Source organism: Dendrobates tinctorius, unplaced genomic scaffold (genome assembly GCF_039654945.1).
Source record: "Dendrobates tinctorius isolate UK_male_01 unplaced genomic scaffold, ASM3965494v1 ptg000063l, whole genome shotgun sequence".
Taxonomy (NCBI): domain Eukaryota; kingdom Metazoa; phylum Chordata; class Amphibia; order Anura; family Dendrobatidae; genus Dendrobates; species Dendrobates tinctorius.
Window position 1 is genome coordinate 32,595,971 of NW_027361731.1, and position 22,308 is coordinate 32,618,278.

At 45.0% G+C, this 22,308-nt stretch overlaps 2 protein-coding genes across 3 annotated transcripts in view; one reads left to right on the forward strand and one right to left on the reverse strand.

Moving 5' to 3' along the window:
* LOC141094114 (uncharacterized) overlaps nt 1-19,534 on the forward strand; it is a 51,630-nt gene extending 32,096 nt beyond the window's left edge. For both annotated transcript variants that reach the window (XM_073579846.1, XM_073579847.1), the window contains exon 7: nt 18,288-19,534. In XM_073579846.1, coding sequence (XP_073435947.1) covers nt 18,288-19,477 — 1,190 coding nt within the window. In that variant the 3' untranslated portion in view covers nt 19,478-19,534. The remainder of the gene's footprint in view (nt 1-18,287) is intronic.
* The window catches only part of LOC141094128 (uncharacterized), a 254,798-nt gene that overhangs the window by 55,727 nt on the left and 176,763 nt on the right, over nt 1-22,308 (reverse strand). The window lies entirely within an intron of this gene.

The following is a 22,308-nucleotide window of genomic DNA, read 5'->3' on the forward strand; positions in this document are numbered from 1 at the left end:
CAAGGGGGGTCTGTGCAGCAGCCCGGGGCTCTGCCCACATTTACCGGGTGTTCGTCGGCGCTGTGGGTGTCTCCGGTGCGGCCAGATCTCGAGAGATGAGATTTCAGCGAGATCTGTCCCGAGATCACCATCAGCGCATGCGCTGCCCCTGGCGGCGGCCGCCATATTGCCGGAACCCAAAACAGAGGGAACCGAGAGGGAGCCCCGGGGCTCTGGCCTGTCGCAAAATGTCGCCAGAGTCCCGGGATTGGAACCGGAGACACCGCTGGGCACGTGGAGACACGGCTTGGCACCCGGAGACACCCACAGCGCCGACGGACAGCCGGACACCCCTGCGGCCTACACCTGGTAATGTATATCCTCTTTGTAAGACACCCCCCCCATTTTCCCCCCAAGTTTGGGGGAAAAAAAGTGCGTCTTACAAAGCGGAAAATACGGTACGTGTTATCCGGTGAAACTGTACCCTTTATTAACTTTCTACAATGTTGTCGAATCCATACTGGGCCTGAGAACGTCTGAGCCTGCCTCCTGTTATATAGACATAGGTTTTTAATGTGTAAACTATGCTATTCATACCTGTTATCCAGTGATATGGTACCCTTTCTCACCTTTGTCCAATCACGTCTAATCCATACTGGGCCTGAGACCGTCTGAGCCTGCCTCCTGATCTATAGACATAGGTTTTTAATGTGTAAACTATGCTATACATACCTGTAATCCGGTGATACGTTACCCTTTCTCACCTTTGTCCAATCACGTCTAATCCATACTGGGCCTGAGACCGTCTGAGCCTGCATCCTGATCTATAGACATAGGTTTTTAATGTGTAAACTATGCTACATATATACGTGTTTTCCAGTGAAACTGTACCCTTTTTCAACTTTCATCAATGTTGTAGAATCCATACTGGGCCTGAGAACGGCTGCCGAGCTGTTAAGCAAGCTACAGTACCTGTGGTTTGGACACTTAATTTTTTCATTTTTTCAGGAATGCCGGTTAGGCCTAATTCCGTAATTGCTGTTGACCTGCACTTACTGGGAAATCATCCTTCGCGGGGAATAATTGGAATCCCAGATCCCCATCACTAACGGTGTTCAGCGTGTTATCAGCACCCGTAAGCGACAAAAGCTGGTCCTTTCTGTGTAGCGCGCATGCAGCCCCAGACATGTAAGGACATGATAGAGCTGTTATTGCTCGATCTCGCGTGCCAGAACCTCACGTATCCCTCTAGTAAGCTTGATGCGTACCGCGGGGGCATGCCGGAGTCTCGGTAGTTAACGGAATAAAGCTGAGAAATCGCTAGCACAACTACAAACGGACATACCACACCACACACACACAATCGACAAAGCTTGCAATCTGTCCATCTTTTCTGTAGCTTGTATGGTTGTGGTTTCCCGGGTGGAGTCCAATTAAGCAACAGGCTCCACTCCTGGTGGTGCCCTTTTGGACATTCCTATAAGGTTCAGCTTTGCAATCATACTGCCCCCGGAAAGCAAACACTTTGCCTTCATGGACGCTGTTTGGCAGTTCGTGGGAATAACACCGCCCGATCGCCAGTTGGCATAATTTATTGGTGGGAAGTCCGACGGTATATGAGTGCGTTCGATTTCAGAATTTTTTTTTTTGGCTGGTATTTTACATTTTTATTCCAGCTTTTCTTGACTTCATAAGGGCAGGACAAGCCTATATCTGTGTGTCCTCCACCTCCTACTTTTACTCCTCCACCTCTTTTCTAAATGTAGTTGCCCTTTTCCATATGTTATTTTTGTCTTCTGAGCATTTTGTCTGCTTTGGGACACCTTTAATGGTGTTTTGTAATTGTTTTCTATGTGTGTGTTTGTGTTTGCCTGCCATTGTTTTCAATGGGGTTCGACGGTGTTCTTCGAACGTTCGACGAACTTGCCTCCTGTGCGACGAACCAAAACACTAGCGGGGTGGCTCAACATTACTCCTGATATATAGACGTACATTGTTAATGCTGTACCCCAAGAAATTAGGACTATCCACAATTTGCACAGTTTCAGGCGCTCTCTCAAAACACATCTATTCAGAGCAGCCTATCATGTTCACTAATCAAAGTCATTCTATGTGCAAGTGTGAGTATGCAGTCCATTCACTATCTCTGTCCCCCACCTTCTCAAGATGGCTGGACCATCATTGTAAATACATCATTGTAAATACACACCTGTACTTTGTATCTCCCCCACCTCATTGTAGATTGTAAGCTCTCACGAGCAGGTTCGTTTTATTTTACTTTAACCCCTTCACCCCCAAGGGTGGTTTGCACGTTCATGACCGGGCCAATTTTTACAATTCTGACCACTGTCACTTTTATGAGGCAATAACTCTTAAACGCTTCCATGGATCCCGGTGATTCTGACATTGTTTTCTCATGACATATTGTAATTCATGTTAGTTGTAAAATTTTATTCAAATAACTTGAGTTTATTTGTGAAAAAAACGGAAATTTGGCGAAAATTTTGAAAATTTTGCAATTTTCCAACTTTGAATTTTTATGCCCTTAAATCACAGAGATACAGCACACAAAAAACTTGATAAGTAACATTTCCCACATGTTTACTTTACATCGGCACAATTTTGGAACCAAAATTTTTTTTGTTAGGAAGTTATAAGGGTTAAAAATTGACCAGCGATTTCTCATTTTTGCAACACCATTTTATTTTTACGGACCACATCACATATGAAGCCACTTTGAGGGGTCTATATGATAGAAAATACCCCAAAGTGACACCATTCTAAAGACTGCACCCCTTAAGGTGCTCAAAACCACATTCAAGAAGATTATTAACCCTTTAGGTGCATCACAGGAATTTTTTGAATATTTTTTAAAAAAATGAACATTTAACTTTTTTCACAAAAAAGATAGTTCAGGTTCAATTTTTTTTATTTTACCAAGGGTAACAGGAGAAATTGGACTGCAAAAGTTATTGTGCAATTTGTCCTGAGTAGGCTGATACCTGATATGTGGGGGGGAACCACTGTTTCGGCGCATGGCAGAGCTCAGAATGGAAGGAGCGCCGTTTGACCTTTTCAATGCAAAATTGGCTGGAATTCAGATCGGACGCCATGTCACGTTTGCAGAGCCCCTGATGTACCTAAACAGTGGAAACCCCCCACAAGTGACCCCATATTGGAAACTAGACCTGCCAAGGAACTTATCTAGATATGTGGTGAGAACTTTGAACCCACAAGGGCTTCACAGAAGCTTATAACGTACAGCGGTACAATTAAAAAATCATTTTTTCCACAAAAATGATCTTTTCACCCCCAATTTTTATTTTCCCAAGGGTAACAGGACCCTAAAAGTTATTGTGCAATTTGTCCTGAGTACGCTGATACCCCACATGTGGGGGTAAACCACTATTTGGGCGCATGGCAGAGCTCGGACGGGAAGCAGCGCCATTTGACGTTTTTGTCTGGAATTGAGATCGGACATCATGTCGCGATTGGAAAACCCCTGATGTACCAAAACAGTGGAAACCCCCCACAAATGACACCATTTTGGAAACTAGACCCCCAAGGAACTTATCTAGATGTGTGGTGAGAACTTTGAACCCCCAAGGGCTTCACAGAAATTTATAACATACAGCCGTACAATTAAAAAATCATATTTTTTCCACAAAAATGATCTTTTCACCCTCAATTCTTATTTTTCCAAGGGTAACAGGACCCTAAAAGTTATTGTGCAATTTGTCCTGAGTATGCTGTTACCCCATATGTGGGGGTAGACCACTATTTGGGCGCATGACAGAGCTCGGAAGGGAAGCAGCGCCATTTGACGTTTTTGGCTGGAATTGAGATCGGACACCATGTCGCGTTTGGAGAGCCCCTGATGTACCTAAACAGTGGAAATCCCCCACAAGTGACCCCCTAAGGAACTTATCTAGTTGTGTGGTGAGCACTTTGAACCCTCCAGTGCTTCACAGAAGTTTATAACGACCGGGCGTGAAAATAAAAAAATTTTATTTTTTCAACAAACATGATCTTTTAGTCCCCAATTTTTTTATTTTCCCAAGGGTACCAGGAGAAATTGGACCCCAAAAGTTGTTGTCCAATTTGTCCTGAGTATGCTGATACCTCATATGTGGGAGAAAACTACTGTATGGGCACACGTCGGGGCTCGGAAGGGAAGTAGCGACGTTTTGGAATGCAGACTTTGATGGAATGGTCTGCGGGTGTCATGTGCGTTTGGAGAGACCCTGATGTACCTAAACTATTGAAACTCCCCACAAGTGACCCCATTTTGGAAACTAGACCCCCCACGGAACTTATCTAGATGTGTGGTGAGCACTTTGAACCCCTAAGTGCTTCACAGAAGTTTATAACGCCCGGGGCGTGAAAATAAAAAAATCGTTTTTTTCCACAAAAATGATATTTTTGCCCCCAATTTTTTATTTTCCTAAGGGTAACAGGAGAAATTGGACCCCAAAAGTTGTTTTGCAATTTGTCCTGAGTAGACTGATACCCCATATGTGGGGGTAAAACACTGTTTGGGCGCATGGCAGAGCTTGGAAGGGAAGGACCATCATTTGACTTTTTCAACTTAGAATTGGCTGGAATTGAGATCAGACGCCATGTTGCATTTGGAGAGCACCTGATGTGCCCAAACAGTGGAAAACCCCCAATTCTAACTCCAACCCTAACCCCAACACACCCCTAACCCTAATCTCAGCCCTAACCCTAACCCTAGCAGTAGCCCTGGTCCTAACCCTAGCCCTAACCCTAATGGGAAAATGGAAATAAATACATGTTTTTTTATTTTATTATTTTTCCCTTACTAAGGGGGTGATAACGGGGGGGTTTGATTTACTATTTATGGCGGGTTTTATGTTTGGCAGCTGTCGCATGCTAAAAGACGCTTTTTATTGTAAAAATAGTTTTTGCATCACCACATATTGAGAGCTATAATTTTTCCGTATTTTGACCCATTGAGTCATGTGAGGTCTTATTTTTTGCGGGACGAGTTGACGTTTTATTGGTACCATTTTCGGGCACATGACATTTTTTGATCGCTTTTTATTCCGATTTTTGGGACACAGAATGAACAAAAACCAGCGTTTCATGAATTTCTTTTGGGGGGGTGCATTTACACCATTCCGCGTGCAATAAAATTGATAAAGCGGTTTTATTCTTTGGGTCAGTACGGTTACAGCGATACCTCATTTAGGTCATTTTTTTATGTTTTGGCGGTTTTATGCAATGAAAACTATTTTATATAAAAAATAATTATTTTTGCATCGCTTTATTCTGCGAGCTATAACTTTTTTATTTTTTTGCGGATGATGCTGTATGGTGGCTCGTTTTTTGTGGGACAAGATGACGTTTTCAGCGGTACCATGGATATTTATATGCGTCTTTTTGATCGCGCGTTATTGCACTTTTTGTTCGGCGGTATAATAATAAATCATTTATTGCTTCATTTTTTATTTTTATTTTTTAAGGGGTTCACTAAAGGGGTTAACTAATGGGACAGTTTTATAGGGCAGGTCGTTACGGACGCGGCGATACTAAATATGTGTACTTTTATTGTTTTTTTGTTTTGTTTTTTTCCAAAAAATGAATTTATTGGGGGAATATTTTTTTTTTCTAATTTATTTGGCGAATTTTTAAAAATTATTTTAACACTTTTTTTTTTTTTTAAACTTTATTACCTTATCCCAGGTGGGACATCACTGTCCTGTGACAGATCAGCGATCTGTCACATCACAGATCACTGTGACAAATCAGTAATCTGTCACAGGCAGACAGATTACTCATGCCTGCGCTTTGCAGACACTGAGGAAGCCAGCTCCCTGCAGGCCCCCGAAGGTTCCCATCGCCATCTTGGATTCGGGGGCCTGTAGGGAAGGAGTCCCCCGCAGCAGCGCTGCACATTGCGCTGTGGTGGGGGGCTCAGGGAAGCACGGAGGGAGCCCCCTCCCTGCCTATGCTTCCCTTTAACCCCCGGTACACCGCGATCATGTTTGATCGTGGTGTGCAAGGGGTTAACGTGTCGGGGGCGGTCCGTGACCGCCCCTGACACATAGTGCCGGATGTCAGCTGTGATAATCAGCTGACACCCGGCCACGATCAGCGGCGCTCACCACGTGGGCGCCGCTGATTGCGCTAGACGTACTATCCCGTCCATGGGCATAGGGTCCCGGGTCCCATGGACGGGATAGTACATCTCATGGCAGAAAGGGGTTAATTACTGTATTGTTAACGTTGTTACTTATGACTTGTGTTTTAAAACTGTTAAACTGTAAAGCGCTGCGGAATATGTTGGCGCTATATAAATAAAGATTATTATTATATAAATTAAGATTAATATTATTAATGTTTAAAGTATGCTATATATACCTGGTATCTGGTGATACTGTACCCTTTCTGCCAGGAAGTCCTCCTCCAACCAACACTCTAAGTGTATCATTGACACCTGTAACATTGTCCCACATGTGTGATTATCTCTTACGGATCTTCTTTTTATATTGTGGTGTGATCCATCCTGAGCGTCTTAGTGTCTATAGGTTACTCTTGCAATTTACATGTACATTTAAAAATTACCCCAACACTGTATACAGCTCTACGCTTGTGATACATTACCCATTTACTGCTTGTTATATTCTGGTCTAATCCAAACTGACCAAGTGAGAGTTATTTTCTGACTGTGGAAATAAATACTGAGATTGACAACAATGACACCTATACTGTGTACAGCTGTACTCTTCAGATCCATTACCATTTTACGGCTTTTTAGATTGTGTTGTAATCCAATACTGAGCCTGAGAGTGTCTGTGTCTGCCTCCTGAAATATCTACGGAGATTTAGAATGTTTAAACTATACTATATATACCGGCTATCTGATGATACTGTACACTTTGTCTAATTTTTATATTCTTGTCTAATCCATACTGAGCCTGTGAGCGTCTCTGTGTGACTGATGGAATATTGTTATGAGCTCATTTTCTCCTTCACCTTTGATGTCCGATGAACTCCCTCTGCTGGAGAAAGGAGGTAGTGAAATTGATTTGGATGGGAAAAACCTGTCATCTGAACAGGTGGAGTGTGATTGGACATCCGGAATCTCTGAGTGGATATAAGGCCGCTGACGCCCTGCTGGGTTGCTGGTGATCCTCTCTGCTCTGAGCTCTGGCCTCCAGTTTAGTCCTGTCTACTAAAGCTAAGTTTTTGCTCTGCTATTGTTCCATGAGATTTTGTCTGTTTACTTAGTGTTTGTGTTCAGCCAGCCCTGGTTGGGACTGGCTGAACTCCATCTTTGTCTCTGATCAGTTGATCTCTTTGCTCTGTTTTCAGACTATACCTGAGTGTTGATATAATGATTTTGAAGTCTAGTGACTTCAAGGCCTTTTCTATCAGACGTGTTGGACATTATTTTTGGCAGGGTTTTTGCGTGATTGCAGACAGTTGCTTTTCTTTCCTGTCCTATCTAGTTAGTGAGGGCCCCATTGTTTGCTCAGCCTGTCTTTCTGTCTGTGTTTGTGTTTTCATCTGTTTTCACCATCAATACATGTTGGGGGCTGTCTATTGCTTTGGGATCTGCTCTGGGGCAGTTTAGATTTCCCCTTTCTTTCTTTAGGTTTATTTAGTTCTCCGGCTGTGAACGAGGTGTCTAGGACCACCGTAGGAACACCCCACGGCTACTGTTAGTTGTTGTGAATAGGATCAGGGGTCTGCAATCCGCTAGCTACCAACCTCTCCGGTTTTCTGGACTTAGCTTGTATTTTTGTTTTTTCCTCCTCCAGTGACTCATTCATAACAGAATCACCAGCCATACGGCAGATTCTAGGGTACTCAATAGCAGGAAAGAATTGTAAAAAAAAAAAAAAAAAGTGTCAGAATTTTTTTTTTATGTATATTTTTTTCCTCTTTTTCTCTGGGGCCGTAGGAGGAATTTTCTTAATGGAGATTAAGCAATTGTCTGATCGTGTGGAGTAGCTGGCTGCTGAAGTGCGGGGAATTTCCGCCTATTTTGCTCATTCACATGCTGCTGAACCAAAGATTCCTACTCCTGATGTGTTTTTTGGGGATCGGTCTAAATTTTTGAATTTTAAGAATAATTGTAAATTATTTCTTGCCTTGAAGCCTAACTCATCAGGGAGCTCTGCGCAGCAGGTTAAAATTGTCATCTCTTTGCTGTGCGGCGATCCCCAGGATTGGGCGTTTTCTTTGACACCTGATGATCCTATTCTAACTAATGTGGATGCATTTTTTCAAGCCTTGGGGTTGTTGTATGATGAACCTAATGCTATTGATCAAGCTGAGAAAGCCCTGTTGGCATTGAGCCAGGGTCAGGGATTCTGCAGTTATACTGTCAAAAATTCCGATAGTGGTCGGTCCTTACTAGCTGGAATGATGGTGCCTTGGCAGCTCTCTTTCGGAAGGGTTTGTCAGAAACCGTAAAAGATACTATGGTGGGATTTCCTGTTCCCTCTGGTCTTGGCGATTCTGTGTCATTAGCCATTCAGGTTGATCGGCGTTTACGTGAAAGTAAAAGTACAGGAGAAATGTTGCCACCTGTTGAACAAATGTCTGAACCTATGCAATGTGATAGAGTTTTGTCTAGGGCGCAACGTCAGTAGTTCAGAAGGCGTAATAAGCTGTGTTTTATCTGTGGAGATGCCTCTCATGTGATTTCTGTCTGCCCTAAACGAGAGAAACGTTTTGCACACACATTTGCTGTGGGTGGTGTTCAACCTAAGTTTCTTCTGGCAATTACTCTGATCTGCTCCCTGTCCACATTTTCCGCTAAGGCTTTTGTGGATTCGGGAGCGGCTCTGAACCTGATGGACTTGGATTTTGCTAAACGTTGTGGGTTTCCTATGACACCTCTGCGGACGCCTATCCCTTTGAGGGGTATTGATACTACTCCTTTGGCAAAGAATAAACCTCAGTTTTGGACCCAGGTGGTAATGCGGGTCGCCCAGACCATCAAGAAAATTGCAGATTTTTGGTGTTGCATAATTTGCATGATACCATTGTTCTGGGATTTCCCTGGTTGCAAATCCATAATCCAGTTTTGGATTGGAAATCTGTGTCTGTGGTGAGTTGGGGTTGTCGGTGTGCTCTTGGTGATGCTCCTGTTTTCTCCACCTCTCCCCAGTCGCATGATGTTCCTGACTATTTGGCTGATTTTTATGATGTATTTAGTGAGAATAGTTCTGCGTCTTTGCCTCCTCATAGGAGTTATGACTGTACAATTGAGTTGAGCCCTGGGTGTAAATTTCCCAAGGGTCGACTTTTCAATTTATCTGTACCCGAGCACGAGGCTATGCAATCTTATATTAAGGAGTCGTTGGAGAAGGGTCATATTAGACCATCCTCTTCACCCTTGGGTGCTGGTTTTTTTTTCGTGGCCAAGAAAGATGGTTCATTAAGGCCTTGTATTGACTATCGTTCCCTCATCAAAATTACTGTTAAATATCAGTATCCGTTACCCCTGATTTCTGATCTATTCTCCAGAGTTAAAGGTGCTTGCTGGTTTACCAAGCTTGACCTCAGGGGGGCGTATAATCTTATTCGCATTAAGCATGGGGATGAATGGAAGACGGCGTTTAATTCTCCGGAGGGACATTTTGAGTACCTGGTGATGCCTTTTGGGCTCACTAATGCCCCTTCTGTCTTCCAGTGCTTCATGAATTATATTTTCCGGGACTTTTTGGATACATTTTTGATCATCTATCTGGATGATATTTTGATCTTTTCCAGGGATTGGGACTCTCATGTGGAACATGTTCGGACTGTGTTCCGGATTTTAAGGGAGAATTCCCTGTATGTTAAGGGATCGAAATGCCTTTTTGGTGTACAGAGGATTTCATTTTTGGGATTTATTTTGTCTCCGTCAACCCGGCCAAGGTAGAGGCCATTTATGATTGGGTTCAGCCCACTTCTTTGAAGGCCCTCCAGAAGTTTTTGGGTTTTGCTAATTTTTATCGTAAATTTATAGCTAATTTTTCTGGTATTGCCAAACCATTGACTGATTTGACTAAGAATGGTGCTGATGTGCTGAATTAGTCTCCAGAGGCTGTTTCTTCCTTTCAGGAGCTGAAGCGGAGGTTCACTTCTGCTCCGGTTTTGTGGCAACCTGATGTCTCACTCCCGTTTCAGGTAGAGGTGGACGCTTCTGAGATTGGTGCAGGAGCTGTTTTGTCCCAAAAAGATCCAGTAACATCTAAAATGAATCCCTGTGCTTTCTTTTCCCGAAAGTTCTCCCCATCCGAACGCAACTATGATGTGGGGAATCGGGAACTGTTAGCCATGAAATGGGCATTTGAGGAGTGGAGACATTGGTTGGAGGGAGCTAAACATCAAGTCGTGGTCCTTACTGACCACAAGAATTTGATTTACCTGGAGTCGGCCAAACGCTTGATTCCTAGACAGGCTAGGTGGGCCTTGTTTTTCCCACGTTTTGATTTTGTGGTCTCTTTTCTTCCGGGCACTAAGAATGTCAAGGCAGACGCCCTCTCTAGGAGTTTCTTTGCTGATTCTCCTATTGTGACCAAGCCTGCTACCATCTTAGGTGAGGGGGTAGTTCTTTCTGCCATCTCGCCCGATTTGAGACGTGCCCTGGAAGAGTTTCAGGAGGACAAACCTGAGCGTTGTCCCATTGGAAAATTGTATGTTCCTGACCAGTGGAGGAAGAGAGTGATGTCTGAAGTTCATTGCTCTGCATTGGCTGGTCATCCAGGTATTTTTGGTACTAGAGATTTGGTGAGTCGGTATTTTTGGTGGCCCGCCTTGTCTCGTGATGTCAGGAATTTTGTGCAGTCCTGTGGGACTTGCTCCCGGTCTAAACCTTGTTCTCGCTCTAGTGGGTTGTTGATGCCTTTGCCGGTGCCCAGGAGGCCATGGACCCATATTTCAATGGATTTTATTTCTGATATGCCTGTCTCTCAGAGAATGACTGTTATTTGGGTGATTTGTGATAGATTCTCTAAGATGGTCCATCTTGTACCACTCCCTAAGTTGCCATCTTCCTCAGAGTTGGTGCCCTTGTTTTTGCAACAGGTTCGCTTGCATGGGATTCCTGAGAACATTGTGTCTGACAGAGGAGTTCAGTTTGTTTCTAGATTTTGGAGGACTTTTTGTTCCAAGCTAGGAATTCAGTTGTCCTTCTCCTCTGCGTTTCACCCTCAGATCAATGGGCAGATGGAGAGAACAAACCAGACTTTGGAGTCTTATTTGAGATGTTTTATTTCTGCTGATCAGGATGATTGGGTTTCATTTTTGCCCTTGGCCGAATTTGCTTTAAATAATAGAGCTAGTTCTGCTACTTTGATGTCACCTTTTTTTTGTAACTTTGGGTTTCATCCTCGATTCTCTTCAGGGCAGGTGGAGTCTTTTGCCTGCCCAGGTGTTGACACTGTGGTGGAGAGAATGCACCAGATCTGGGACCAAGTGGTGGTTAAGTTGTCTCTCTGCCAGGAAAAGGCCCAGTGGTTTTCCAACCGGCATAGGACCATTGGTCCCCGATTTAAGGTGGGTGATATGGTTTGGTTGTCATCAAAGAATATCTCTATGAAGGTGGCTTCTCCAAAGTATAAACCTAGATTTATTGGACCTTACAAGATTTTGGAGATTCTTAATCCGGTCTCTTTTCGATTGGCTCTTCCTGTTACATTCAATATCCATAACGTGTTTCATAAGTCTCTGTTAAAGAGGTTTGTTGAGCCAGTAGTTCCTGTGGTGACACCTCCTCACCCTGTATTGGTTGAAGGTAATGTGGAATATGAGGTTGAGAAGATACTGGATTCTCGTCTGGCTAGACGGAGACTCCAGTATTTGGTTAAGTGGAAGGGTTATGGCCAGGAGGATAATTCTTGGGTCTCTGCATCCGATATTCATGCTGAAAGATTGGTTCATGCTTTTCATCGGGCCCGTCCTGATCGCCCTGGTGGTGTGGATGAGGGTTTGGTGACCCCTCCTCAAGGGGGAGGTACTGTTATGAGCTCATTTTCTCCTTCACCTTTGATGTCCGATGAACTTCCTCTGCTGGTGAAAGGAGGTAGTGAAATTGATTTGGATGGGAAAAACCTGTCATCTGAACAGGTGGAGTGTGATTGGACATCCGGAATCTGAGTGGATATAAGGCCGAAGATGCCCTGCTGGGTTGCTGGTGATCCTCTCTGCTCTGAGCTCTGGCCTCCAGTTTAGTCCTGTCTACTAAAGCTAAGTTTTTACTCTGTTATTATTCCATGAGATTTTGTCTGTTTACTTAGTGTTTGTGTTCAGCCAGCCCTGGTTGGGACTGGCTGAACTCCATTTTTGTCTCTGATCAGTTGATCTCTTTGCTCTGTTTTCAGAATATACCTGAGTGCTGATATAGTGATTTTGAAGTGTAGTGACTTCAGGGCCTTTTCTATCAGACATGTTGGACATTATTTTTGGCAGGGTTTTTGCGTGATTGCAGACAGTTGCTTTTCTTTCCTGTCCTATCTAGTTAGTTCGGTCCCCATCGTTTGCTCAGCCTGTCTTTCTGTCTGTGTTTGTGGTTTTATCTGTTTTCACCGTCAATACATGTTGGGGGCTGTCTATTGCTTTGGGGTCTGCTCTGGGGCAGTTTAGATTTCCCCTTTCTTTAGGTTTATTTAGTTCTCCGGCTGTGAACGAGGTGTCTAGGACCACCGTAGGAACACCCCAAGGCTACTGTTAGTTGTTGTGAATAGGATCAGGGGTCTGCAATCCGCTAGCTACCAACCTCTCCAGTTTTCTGGACTTAGCTTGTATTTTTGTTTTTCCTCCTCCGGTGACTCATTCATAACAGAATATATAGGGAGATTGACAATTATTCTTTGACTGAATAGAGCTGTACGCTTCTGATGCAGTGCCATATATCTGATGTTATTTTGGGTCTATTTTCTGCAAAATTTTGAAGTTTGGGGGAAGAGGCCGCGGACGTGGGTGTGGGGGGGCCAGCTGGTGCTGATGGTGGTGGTGTATCTGCTGGTAGTGGCAAAAGCACAATAGCAGCTAAGGCAGGAGGTGTTGAGCCTGCGTCATGGTCTGGCTCTGGAACGTCTGGAAGGCTACCTTTTCTGGGAGTAGGTTAACCACTTTTAAAGGCGGAGCATGAGGTACTGGTTTTGGCTTAGGCTAGTTTCACACTTGCTTTTTTTTGCAGCGCGTTTTTCCCGCAAAAAAACGCATTGAAAAAACGCATACAAAAGCATACAACTGCTGCGTTTTTTTCAAGCATTTTTATGAGCATGCATGAAAAAAACGCAGCGTTTTTATGCGTTTGTATGCGTTTTTAGTGCGTTTTTACCGCGTTTGCGTTTTTTCCCAACATTAGGTGGCCCCTCACACTAACCCAAACCATGACTTTACTAACCCTAACCCTGACCCTAACCCTAACCCTAACCCTTAACCAAATCATACTTAACCCTAACCCAAACCCTAAACCCTAACTAACCCTAACCCTGACCCTAACCCTAACCCTGACCCTAACCTTAACCCTGACCCTAACCCTTAACCAAATCATACTTAACCCTAACCCAAACCCTAAACCCTAACTAACCCTAACCCTGACCCTAACCCTAACCCTGACCCTAACCCTTAACAAAACCATACTTAACCCTAACCCTAACCCTGACCCTAACCCTTAACCAAACCATACTTAACCCTAATCCTGACCCTAACCCTGACCCTAACCCTTAACAAAACCATACTTAACCCTAACCCTGACCCTAACCCTGACCCTAACCCTTAACCAAACCATACTTAACCCTAATCCTGACCCTAACCCTGACCCTAACCCTTAACAAAACCATACTTAACCCTAACCCTAACCCTGACCCTAACCCTTAACCAAACCATACTTAACCCTAATCCTGACCCTAACCCTGACCCTAACCCTTAACAAAACCATACTTAACCCTAACCCTGACCCTGACCCTAACCCTAACCCTGACCCTAACCCTTAACCAAACCATACTTAACCCTAATCCTGACCCTAACCCTGACCCTAACCCTTAACCAAACCATACTTAACCCTAACCCTGACCCAAACCCCAACCCTAACCCTGACCCTAACCCTAAACCCCCTTAACTAACCCTAACTAACCCAAACCCCTAAATTCCATGGTTAAAAAAAAAAAACGCATATGCAAAAAAACGCATACATGAGCATGCCAGTGCGCACATATGCGCATCCATAGGCTATAATGGCCATTTTTAGCGCAAAACGTGCGCATATGTGCGCATGCGCTTTTTTGCAGGGCCAAAAAATGCAACATGCTGCGTCTGGAAAATACAAACGCACACCCCAAAAAAACGCAGCGCATGAAAATCGCATACATGCGCTTACAAGCGCGCAGGTATGCGCACCCATGTTAAATATAGGGGAAAAAACGCATGCGCACATATGCGTTTTTTTCCAGCGCTAAAAAACGCAAATGTGAAACCAGCCTTACATTGCCGAAACAGACTCCAGCAAATATGCTCTACTGAAGTTTCAAAAAAATGCAAGCACTGAGTCGTCAAGTGCTGGCTCCTGGTCAGGAAGAACCCCTTTTTTGTGTCCTTCACCCCCAGCAAAAGTGAATGATGCAGCAGGCCACACTTCACATTAGTCCATGTAGCTCTTTCTCACATACCATGCCTGGGTTATCAAGTCAAATCATGAATTCCCAAGTCCAAGATGAATCTGACATGGAGTGTGGGTGGCCAGCCAGGGCAGTGGGGTTAATCCGTACTGGGCCGGTGTCTCACAGGGATGTGTCACGGTGGTGGTGACCCGTTCCGTGTCCCTGGGCGTCCATGCAAAGGGGTGAATTACGTTTATAGGTGAATGATACGTGACGCCACCTGTGGTTTCTGATTAGATTGACCAGTGATGCAGTGTCGCTTCTCTGGGACAGATGTTGTGGTGCAGCTAAGGCTACTTTCACACATCCGTTTTTTTAAATCCGGCACAGTGCGGCGAAAATTGTGAAAACCCGATCCGGAATTGGATCCGTTTTTTTCACATAGAATGTAATGATCGCCACATCGTGCCGGATGGACATGCGGCGCCTCCGGATTTTTCCGGACACGGCAAACATGCGCCGTCCGGCGTCTGCAAAAAACGTTGGCTGCAACATTTTTTTGCAGCGCCGGACCGGCTTTTTCAACAGCGCTTACCCGGGCACTGTGAGTTTTAACCCCACAAGTGCCGGCGCGCATCTCTCTCTCCCCCTCCCCTTCTCTCTCTCCCTCTCTCTACGCTCCATACCTTTCTTTGGCTGGCTCTCTCATCCCCCACTGTCTCTCTGGCTGCTCTCTCGTCCCCCGCTGTCTCTCTGGCTGCTCTCTCGTCCCCCGATCTCTCTCTGGCTGCTCTCTCGTCCCCCGATCTCTCTCTGTCTGCTCTCTCGTCCCCCGCTGTCTCTCCAGCTGCTCTCTCATCCCTCGCTCTCTCTCCGGCTGCTCTCTCGTCCCCCGATCTCTCTCTCTCATCCCCCGCTCTCTCTGGCTGCTCTCTCGTCCCCCGGTGCTGCGGCTCCTTTAAATGTCCTCCAAGCTGCATCAGGCGCCGCATGTACATCCGGTGTCGCCGCTGCAGGCCGGATCCAGCGGCCCGGCTTTTCACTGCAAGCCGCTGGACCCCTGACACCGGATGTGTGAAAGAGGCCTAAGCTGTAGAAGCCCTGCACAGGTAGGGCCGTAGTCACAGGGTAGATGAAAGAGTTGGTAGATGGTGTGTAGTGCATGATGTAGCAGAGCTGTGCGCCAGGAGCAGGAGAAAGATGACAGACACAGTCGTGCAGTTCCTTTACCTGTACTTGGTAAGTGCTGTCCAGGACCCAGAGTACAGATGGAGGAGTTGGTCAGCCTGGAAGCCAATTTTGAATTCTCTCTCGGCAGGTAGGTAGTGTGGCCTCCGTTCTAGCGCTTATCTGAGGTACTCGCAGTGCTGAGTTCAATGAAGTTCCCCCTGTTGACTCTCTTTTGGAACTTTCTCGTATGGCAGGCAGCCGTAGCCTTTTCCTTCTGGCTCCCACACGTCGATGCTGGGGCCTCCGAGCCTTAGTTGGGTACAGAGCATTTACAGCTGCTACTTGCTCCGGTTTCTGCTGCAGAAACGTCAGTGTCCCTACAAACTCGGAGACCAGAATCCGGACCATGCGCTCCAGCTAGGTGTGAGCCTTAACTCTGCTCATCCTCCAGCTCCCCTTCTCACGTCCACACACTTCCCCTTCCCTGCACAGAGTGCCCTAACTTACCTCCTCCCGACCACAGAGAGCAGCTCCTCAGCTGTCAGGTTCAGAGGTCTCCCTGCTGGCCTGGAGTGGGAAATGTGTTGTGTGTTGGTTTAACTGCTAGAGAGATCGTTCGTTGCTCCTAAGCATGACATCACACTCCCTAGGAGGAAGGTAATGCCACTGTAGCGACCATTCTCCTGGGGACGCCACAAGTGCACTGATGCCCAGCCACTACTAGGTGATTCTGCTGGTACATTGACCCAGACCACTACATTCCCCTCACACTCTACACAGCCAGAATCTGACCCTGATGAAACTCAGGTTACCCTTCCCATATACTGTACCACCTTACACGGTGACAAAGAGGAAGGTGCAGATGAAAGTGCAGGTTCCTTGAGCAGGTGGGGGGGCATACTCATGGGCGACGGCACTGGCACAGGGCCCCTCATAGTACGCAAAAGTGTCTCTGCCGGTGGGACCACCCGCCGTCAGACACACCGCCACACACCGCCATACTATGAGGGGCCCCGTGCCAGTGCCGTCGCCAACGAGTGGGCCCCCCTGCTTGCTCAGGATCACAGCACTTGCAAAGTTGAAATGCTTAACTCTCCCTGCTCCACCGCCATGACGTCTTCCGCGTGTCCTGACAGTGATATTCTGATCAGAGAGCGCAATGACATCACGTCTGTACGCCCCCTGCCTAAACAGCCAAGTGCAGTGAGATGGAAGATGGGGACAATGAGGAGTCCATACTAGTACAGGGATTCCCTAGCGGGGAGACTTATTTAATTGTTTTCAATGTTGGGACAGCAATTTTTGGGGAGCACTATACTCTGGAGAATGATATATAGGGCCCACCATACACTGGAGCATTCCAAAGGTGGACATCAGACACTGGAGCAGCATTTACAGGGCCCATTATACACTAGAGCATTTGAAATGGGGCCCATTATATATGGAGCATTATTTGGGCCCATAAGACAGTGGAGCTTCATCCATGGGGACCAACATATACTGTAGCATTATGTGGAGCTCATCATATACTGTATGGAACATTATTTGGGACAAATGATTCTGTATGGAGAAATATATGGGCTTCATTACTCTGTATAGCGCATTATGCGGTGGCCATAATACTATATGGAGTAATATACTGTCCGTTTTTGGAGCTTTTGGAGAATTTAAAATCGATATCAGTCATGAGATGTTAAAAGTGAAATATTTTTCATTGTACTATACCGCTATTTCTCTGCCGTATCGGAGTATCATGAGTTGTGGTATGTGTTAAAGGGGCGGGCGCTCTTTGGCCCAGGGCACATGAAAACCTAGCCCTACCCCCCCCACAACTTTAGCCAAATAACCCCCAGTTTCCAGTGCGTAACTATTATTCTGAAGTAAATTAAGGTTGACAAGCTTCAGTAATAAAAATTGATGTTTCTGGCATTGAAATGGGCACTGTAGGTGTGTTTCCTGTCCTCCACTCCCTGCCGACTTTGCTTCCCTATTGACTTGCATTGGGTTTCGTGTTTCAGTCGGCCTTCGACTTTTCACGATAATCGGCCGATTTCATTCGACCCGACTTTTGCGAAAGTCGGGTTTCGTGAAACCCGACTCGACCCGAAAAAAGGCAAAGTCGTTCATCTCTATGTTTGAGCACACTGCAAGACTCCGAAGTGATAGCGGGTTTTGCTGGATTGGTTTGTAGAAACCTTGTTGCTTTTCAGCAGCCTTTGAGCCACTAATAGAGTAAGAACCTCTTGTTTTTCCATTGACAGATGATGGACTTGAGTGGGGACTTGTTTTTTGTGAGATGAGAATTGGTGTTATTTTTGCCTACATAACATTGATTGGTTTCTTTATATTTGATATTTGGGAGGCAGAATGAACAAACAGTTGAACACCGCACACTACTGGCTCATCCAACAAGGTTTTCTATTAGACTGTGAACTGTCATTGTCTTGGTAAATAATTAAAGTTTTTTACATAGCTTGCCATTTTTATGGACAGTTTAAGTAGAAACATTCAAAGATATAAAACTCAAGGATATTTTATTTATAAAAAAAAAATTTTTTTTAATCTTGGCAGATGACTGTACCAGGAGATCAGAGGGACAGCTGACATCTTCAACTTTTAAATCTGATGATCTTGAGATCCTACAAGATACAACTGAAGTGATTGCTGTTACTCCAGATATACCATCATCCATTCACAGCAAAGATCTGTCATCTTATCCTATGAAACAGGTCCCATCTTCTGATTCATTACTTACTACTAAGAAAAATCAAAGTCACAAAAGAGGCATTAAAAAACAAACTGCTCCTAAAGCAAAGAAGTCATTTTCATGTTCAGAATGTGGGAAATATTTTACCCAGAAATGTAATCTTGTTACACACCAGAGAACTCACACAGGGGAGAAGCCTTTTTCCTGTTCAGAATGTGGGAAATGTTTTGCACGTAAATCACTGCTTGTTGCTCACCATAGAACTCACACAGGAGAGAAGCCTTTTTCATGTTCAGAATGTGGGAAATGTTTTACATATAAATCACATTTTGTTACACACCATAGAACGCACACCGGAGAGAAGCCTTTTTCATGTTCAGAATGTGGGAAATGTTTTCACAAAAAATCACTTTTTCTTACTCACCAGAGAACTCACACAGGAGAGAAGCCTTTTTCCTGTTCAGAATGTGGGAGATGTTTTAACCAGAAATGGCATCTTGTTAGTCACCAGAGAAATCACACGGGGGAGAAGCCTTTTTCCTGTTCAGATTGTGGGAAATGTTTTAAATGGAAAATAGATCTTGATCGCCATCAGAGAACTCACACAGGGGAGAAGCCTTTTTCCTGTTCAAAATGTGGGAAATGTTTTAACCATAAAGGAAATCTTAATGAACACCAAAGAACTCACACAGGAGAGAAGCCTTTTTCATGTTCAGAATGTGGGAAATGTTTTAACCAGAAAGGGAATCTTGATATACACCAAAGAACCCACACAGGTGAGAAGCCTTTTTCCTGTTCAAAATGTGGAAAATGTTTTAGCCAGAAAGCGCTTCTTATTAGACATCAGAGCAGTCACACAGGGGAGAAGCCTTTTTCCTGTTCAAAATGTGGGAAATGTTTTAACCAGAAAGGGAATCTTAATGAACACCAAAGAACTCACACAGGAGAGAAGCCTTTTTCCTGTTCAAAATGTGGAAAATGTTTTAGCAGGAAAGCGCTTCTTGTTAGACATCAGAGCAGTCACACAGAGGAGAAGCCTTTTTCATTTTCTTAATGTGGGAAATATTTTACTTGGAAATCAACTGTTAATAAACATCAGAGATGTCACATAGGGGAGAAGCCTTTTTTATGTTCATAATGTTGAAATAGTTTTAACGGCGAGTACTCCGGCAGCTGTGCTCTGCTTGTGAGCAACGCATTATGTCCCTGCCATGTGCTGCTTACAAGCATAAAGCAGTTGCTGGTATCAGAGCAGGATTCAGCAAGAGAGAGCCGGGTAGGTAAGTGTAATGCTTTTTTTTTTTAATGTTTTGTGATGGTGTCAATGGATACCAGGATGGGGGCCAATTATAAGGATTGGCCTATGCATACCAGGACTGGAATGGGGGGCCAGTCATACCAGAATAGTGATGTGCCCTGCATACTAGGAAGAGATGGGGGCCCTGCATACCAGGACAAGATGGGGGCCCTGCATACCAGGATAAGGATGGGGGCCATGCATACTACGATGAGATGGGGCACTGCATACCAGGAGCGGGATGGGGCCAATCATGCCAGAATAGGGATGGGACCCTGTATACTATGACAAGATGGGAGCCCTGCATACCAGGATAAGGATGGGGCCATGCATACTAGGATAGGGATGAGGGATTCATGCATACCAGGGTAGGGATGAGGGGACCATGTGTATCAAAATAGGGATGAGGGGACCATATATACCAAGATAGGGGATATTAAGTACAGAATTAACCACATTTTTTGCTTCAATTTTTTTTCCTAATTTCCTCCTCTAAACCTAGGTGCGTCTTATAGTCCTAAAAATACGTTGTATACAGTTAGGTCCATATATATTTGGACACAGACAACATTTTTCTAATTTTGGTTCTAGACATTACCACAATGAATTTTAAACAAAACAATTCAGATGCAGTTGAAGTTCAGACTTTCAGCTTTCATTTGAGGGTATCCACATTAACATTGGATGAAGGGTATAGGAGTTTCAGCTCCTTAACATGTGCCACCCTGTTTTTAAAGGGACCAAAAATAATTGGACATTTGACCCCAAGGCTATTTCATGGACAGGTGTGGGCAATCCCTTCATTATGTCATTCTCAATTAAGCAGATAAAAGGCCTGGAGTTGATCTGAGGTGTGGTGCTTGCATTTGGAAGGTTTTGCTGTGAAGGCAACATTCGGTCAAAGGAGCTCTCCATGCAGGTGAAACAAGCCATCCTTAAGCTGCAAAAACAGAAAAAACCCATCCGAGAAATTGCTACAACATTAGAAAAAACCCATCTGAGGCTAGTTTCACACTAGCGTTTAAACGACGCGCGCACGGCGCCGCTAAGCCACGCCCCCTGCCGGCTCCCTGCCCGCCCCTTCCTGTTATCGCCTCCTCCGAGCGCAGAGGGCTGCATGCGTTATGCGCACCCTATCTTTAGCATAGGGTGTGCAGGCCGTGCGCAACTATGAATATAGCGTGCGCTGCGCATTTTTGGAGGTGCGCCCCGAACGCAGCATGTTGCATTTTGGCGCGCACAGCGCACATTCAAAAATGCGCAGCGCACGCTATATTCATAGTTGCGCACGGCCTGCGCACCCTATGCTAAAGATAGGGTGCGCATAACGCATGCAGCCCTCTGCGCTCGGAGGAGGCGATAACAGGAAGGGGCGGGCAGGGAGCCGGCAGGGGGCGTGGCTTAGCGGCGCCGTGCACGCGTCGTTTAAACGCTAGTGTGAAATTAGCCTGAGAAATTGCTACAACATTAGAAAAAACCCATCCGAGAAATTGCTACAACATTAGGAGTGGCAAAATCTACAGTTTGGTACATCCTGAGAAAGAAAGAAAGCACTGGTGAACTCATCAATGCAAAAAGACCTGGGCGCCCACGGAAGACAACAGTGGTGGATGATCGCAGAATAATCTCCATGGTGAAGAGAAACCCCTTCACAACAGCCAACCAAGTGAACAACACTCTCCAGGAGGTCGGCGTATCAATATCCAAATCTACCATAAAGAGAAGACTGCATGAAAGTAAATACAGAGGGTTCACTGCACGGTGCAAGTCACTCATAAGCATCAAGAATCAAAAGGCTAGACTGGACTTTGCTAAAAAAAATCTAAAAAGCCAGCACAGTTCTGGAAGAACATTCTTTGGACAGATGAAACCAAGATCAACCTCTACCAGAATGATGGAAAGAGAAAAGTATGGCGAAGGCGTGGTACAGCTCATGATCCAAAGCATACCACATCATCTGTAAAACACGGCGGAGGCAGTGTGATGGCTTGGGCATGCATGGCTGCCAGTGGCACTGGGTCACTAGTGTTTATTGATGATGTGACACAGGACAGAAGCAGCCGAATGAATTCTGAGGTATTCAGAGCCATACTGTGCGCTCAGATCCAGCCAAATGCAGCCAAACTGATTGGTCGTCGTTTCATGCTACAGATGGACAATGACCCAAAACATAAAGCCAAAGCAACCCAGGAGTTTATTAAAGCAAAGAAGTGGAATATTCTTGAATGGCCAAGTCAGTCACCTGATCTCAACCCAATTGAGCATGCATTTCACTTGTTAAAGACTAAACTTCAGACAGAAAGGCCCACAAACAAACAGCAACTGAAAACCACCGCAGTGAAGGCCTGGCAGAGCATCAAAAAGGAGGAAACACAGCGTCTGGTGATGTCCATGAGTTCAAAACTTCAGGCAGTCATTGCCAACAAAGGGTTTTCAACCAAGTACTAGAAATGAACATTTTATTTACAATTATTTGATATGTCCAATTACTTTTGATCCCTTTAAGAAACAGGGTGGCACATGTTAAGGAGCTGAAACTCCTAAACCCTTCATCCAATTTTAATGTGGATACCCTCAAATGAAAGCTG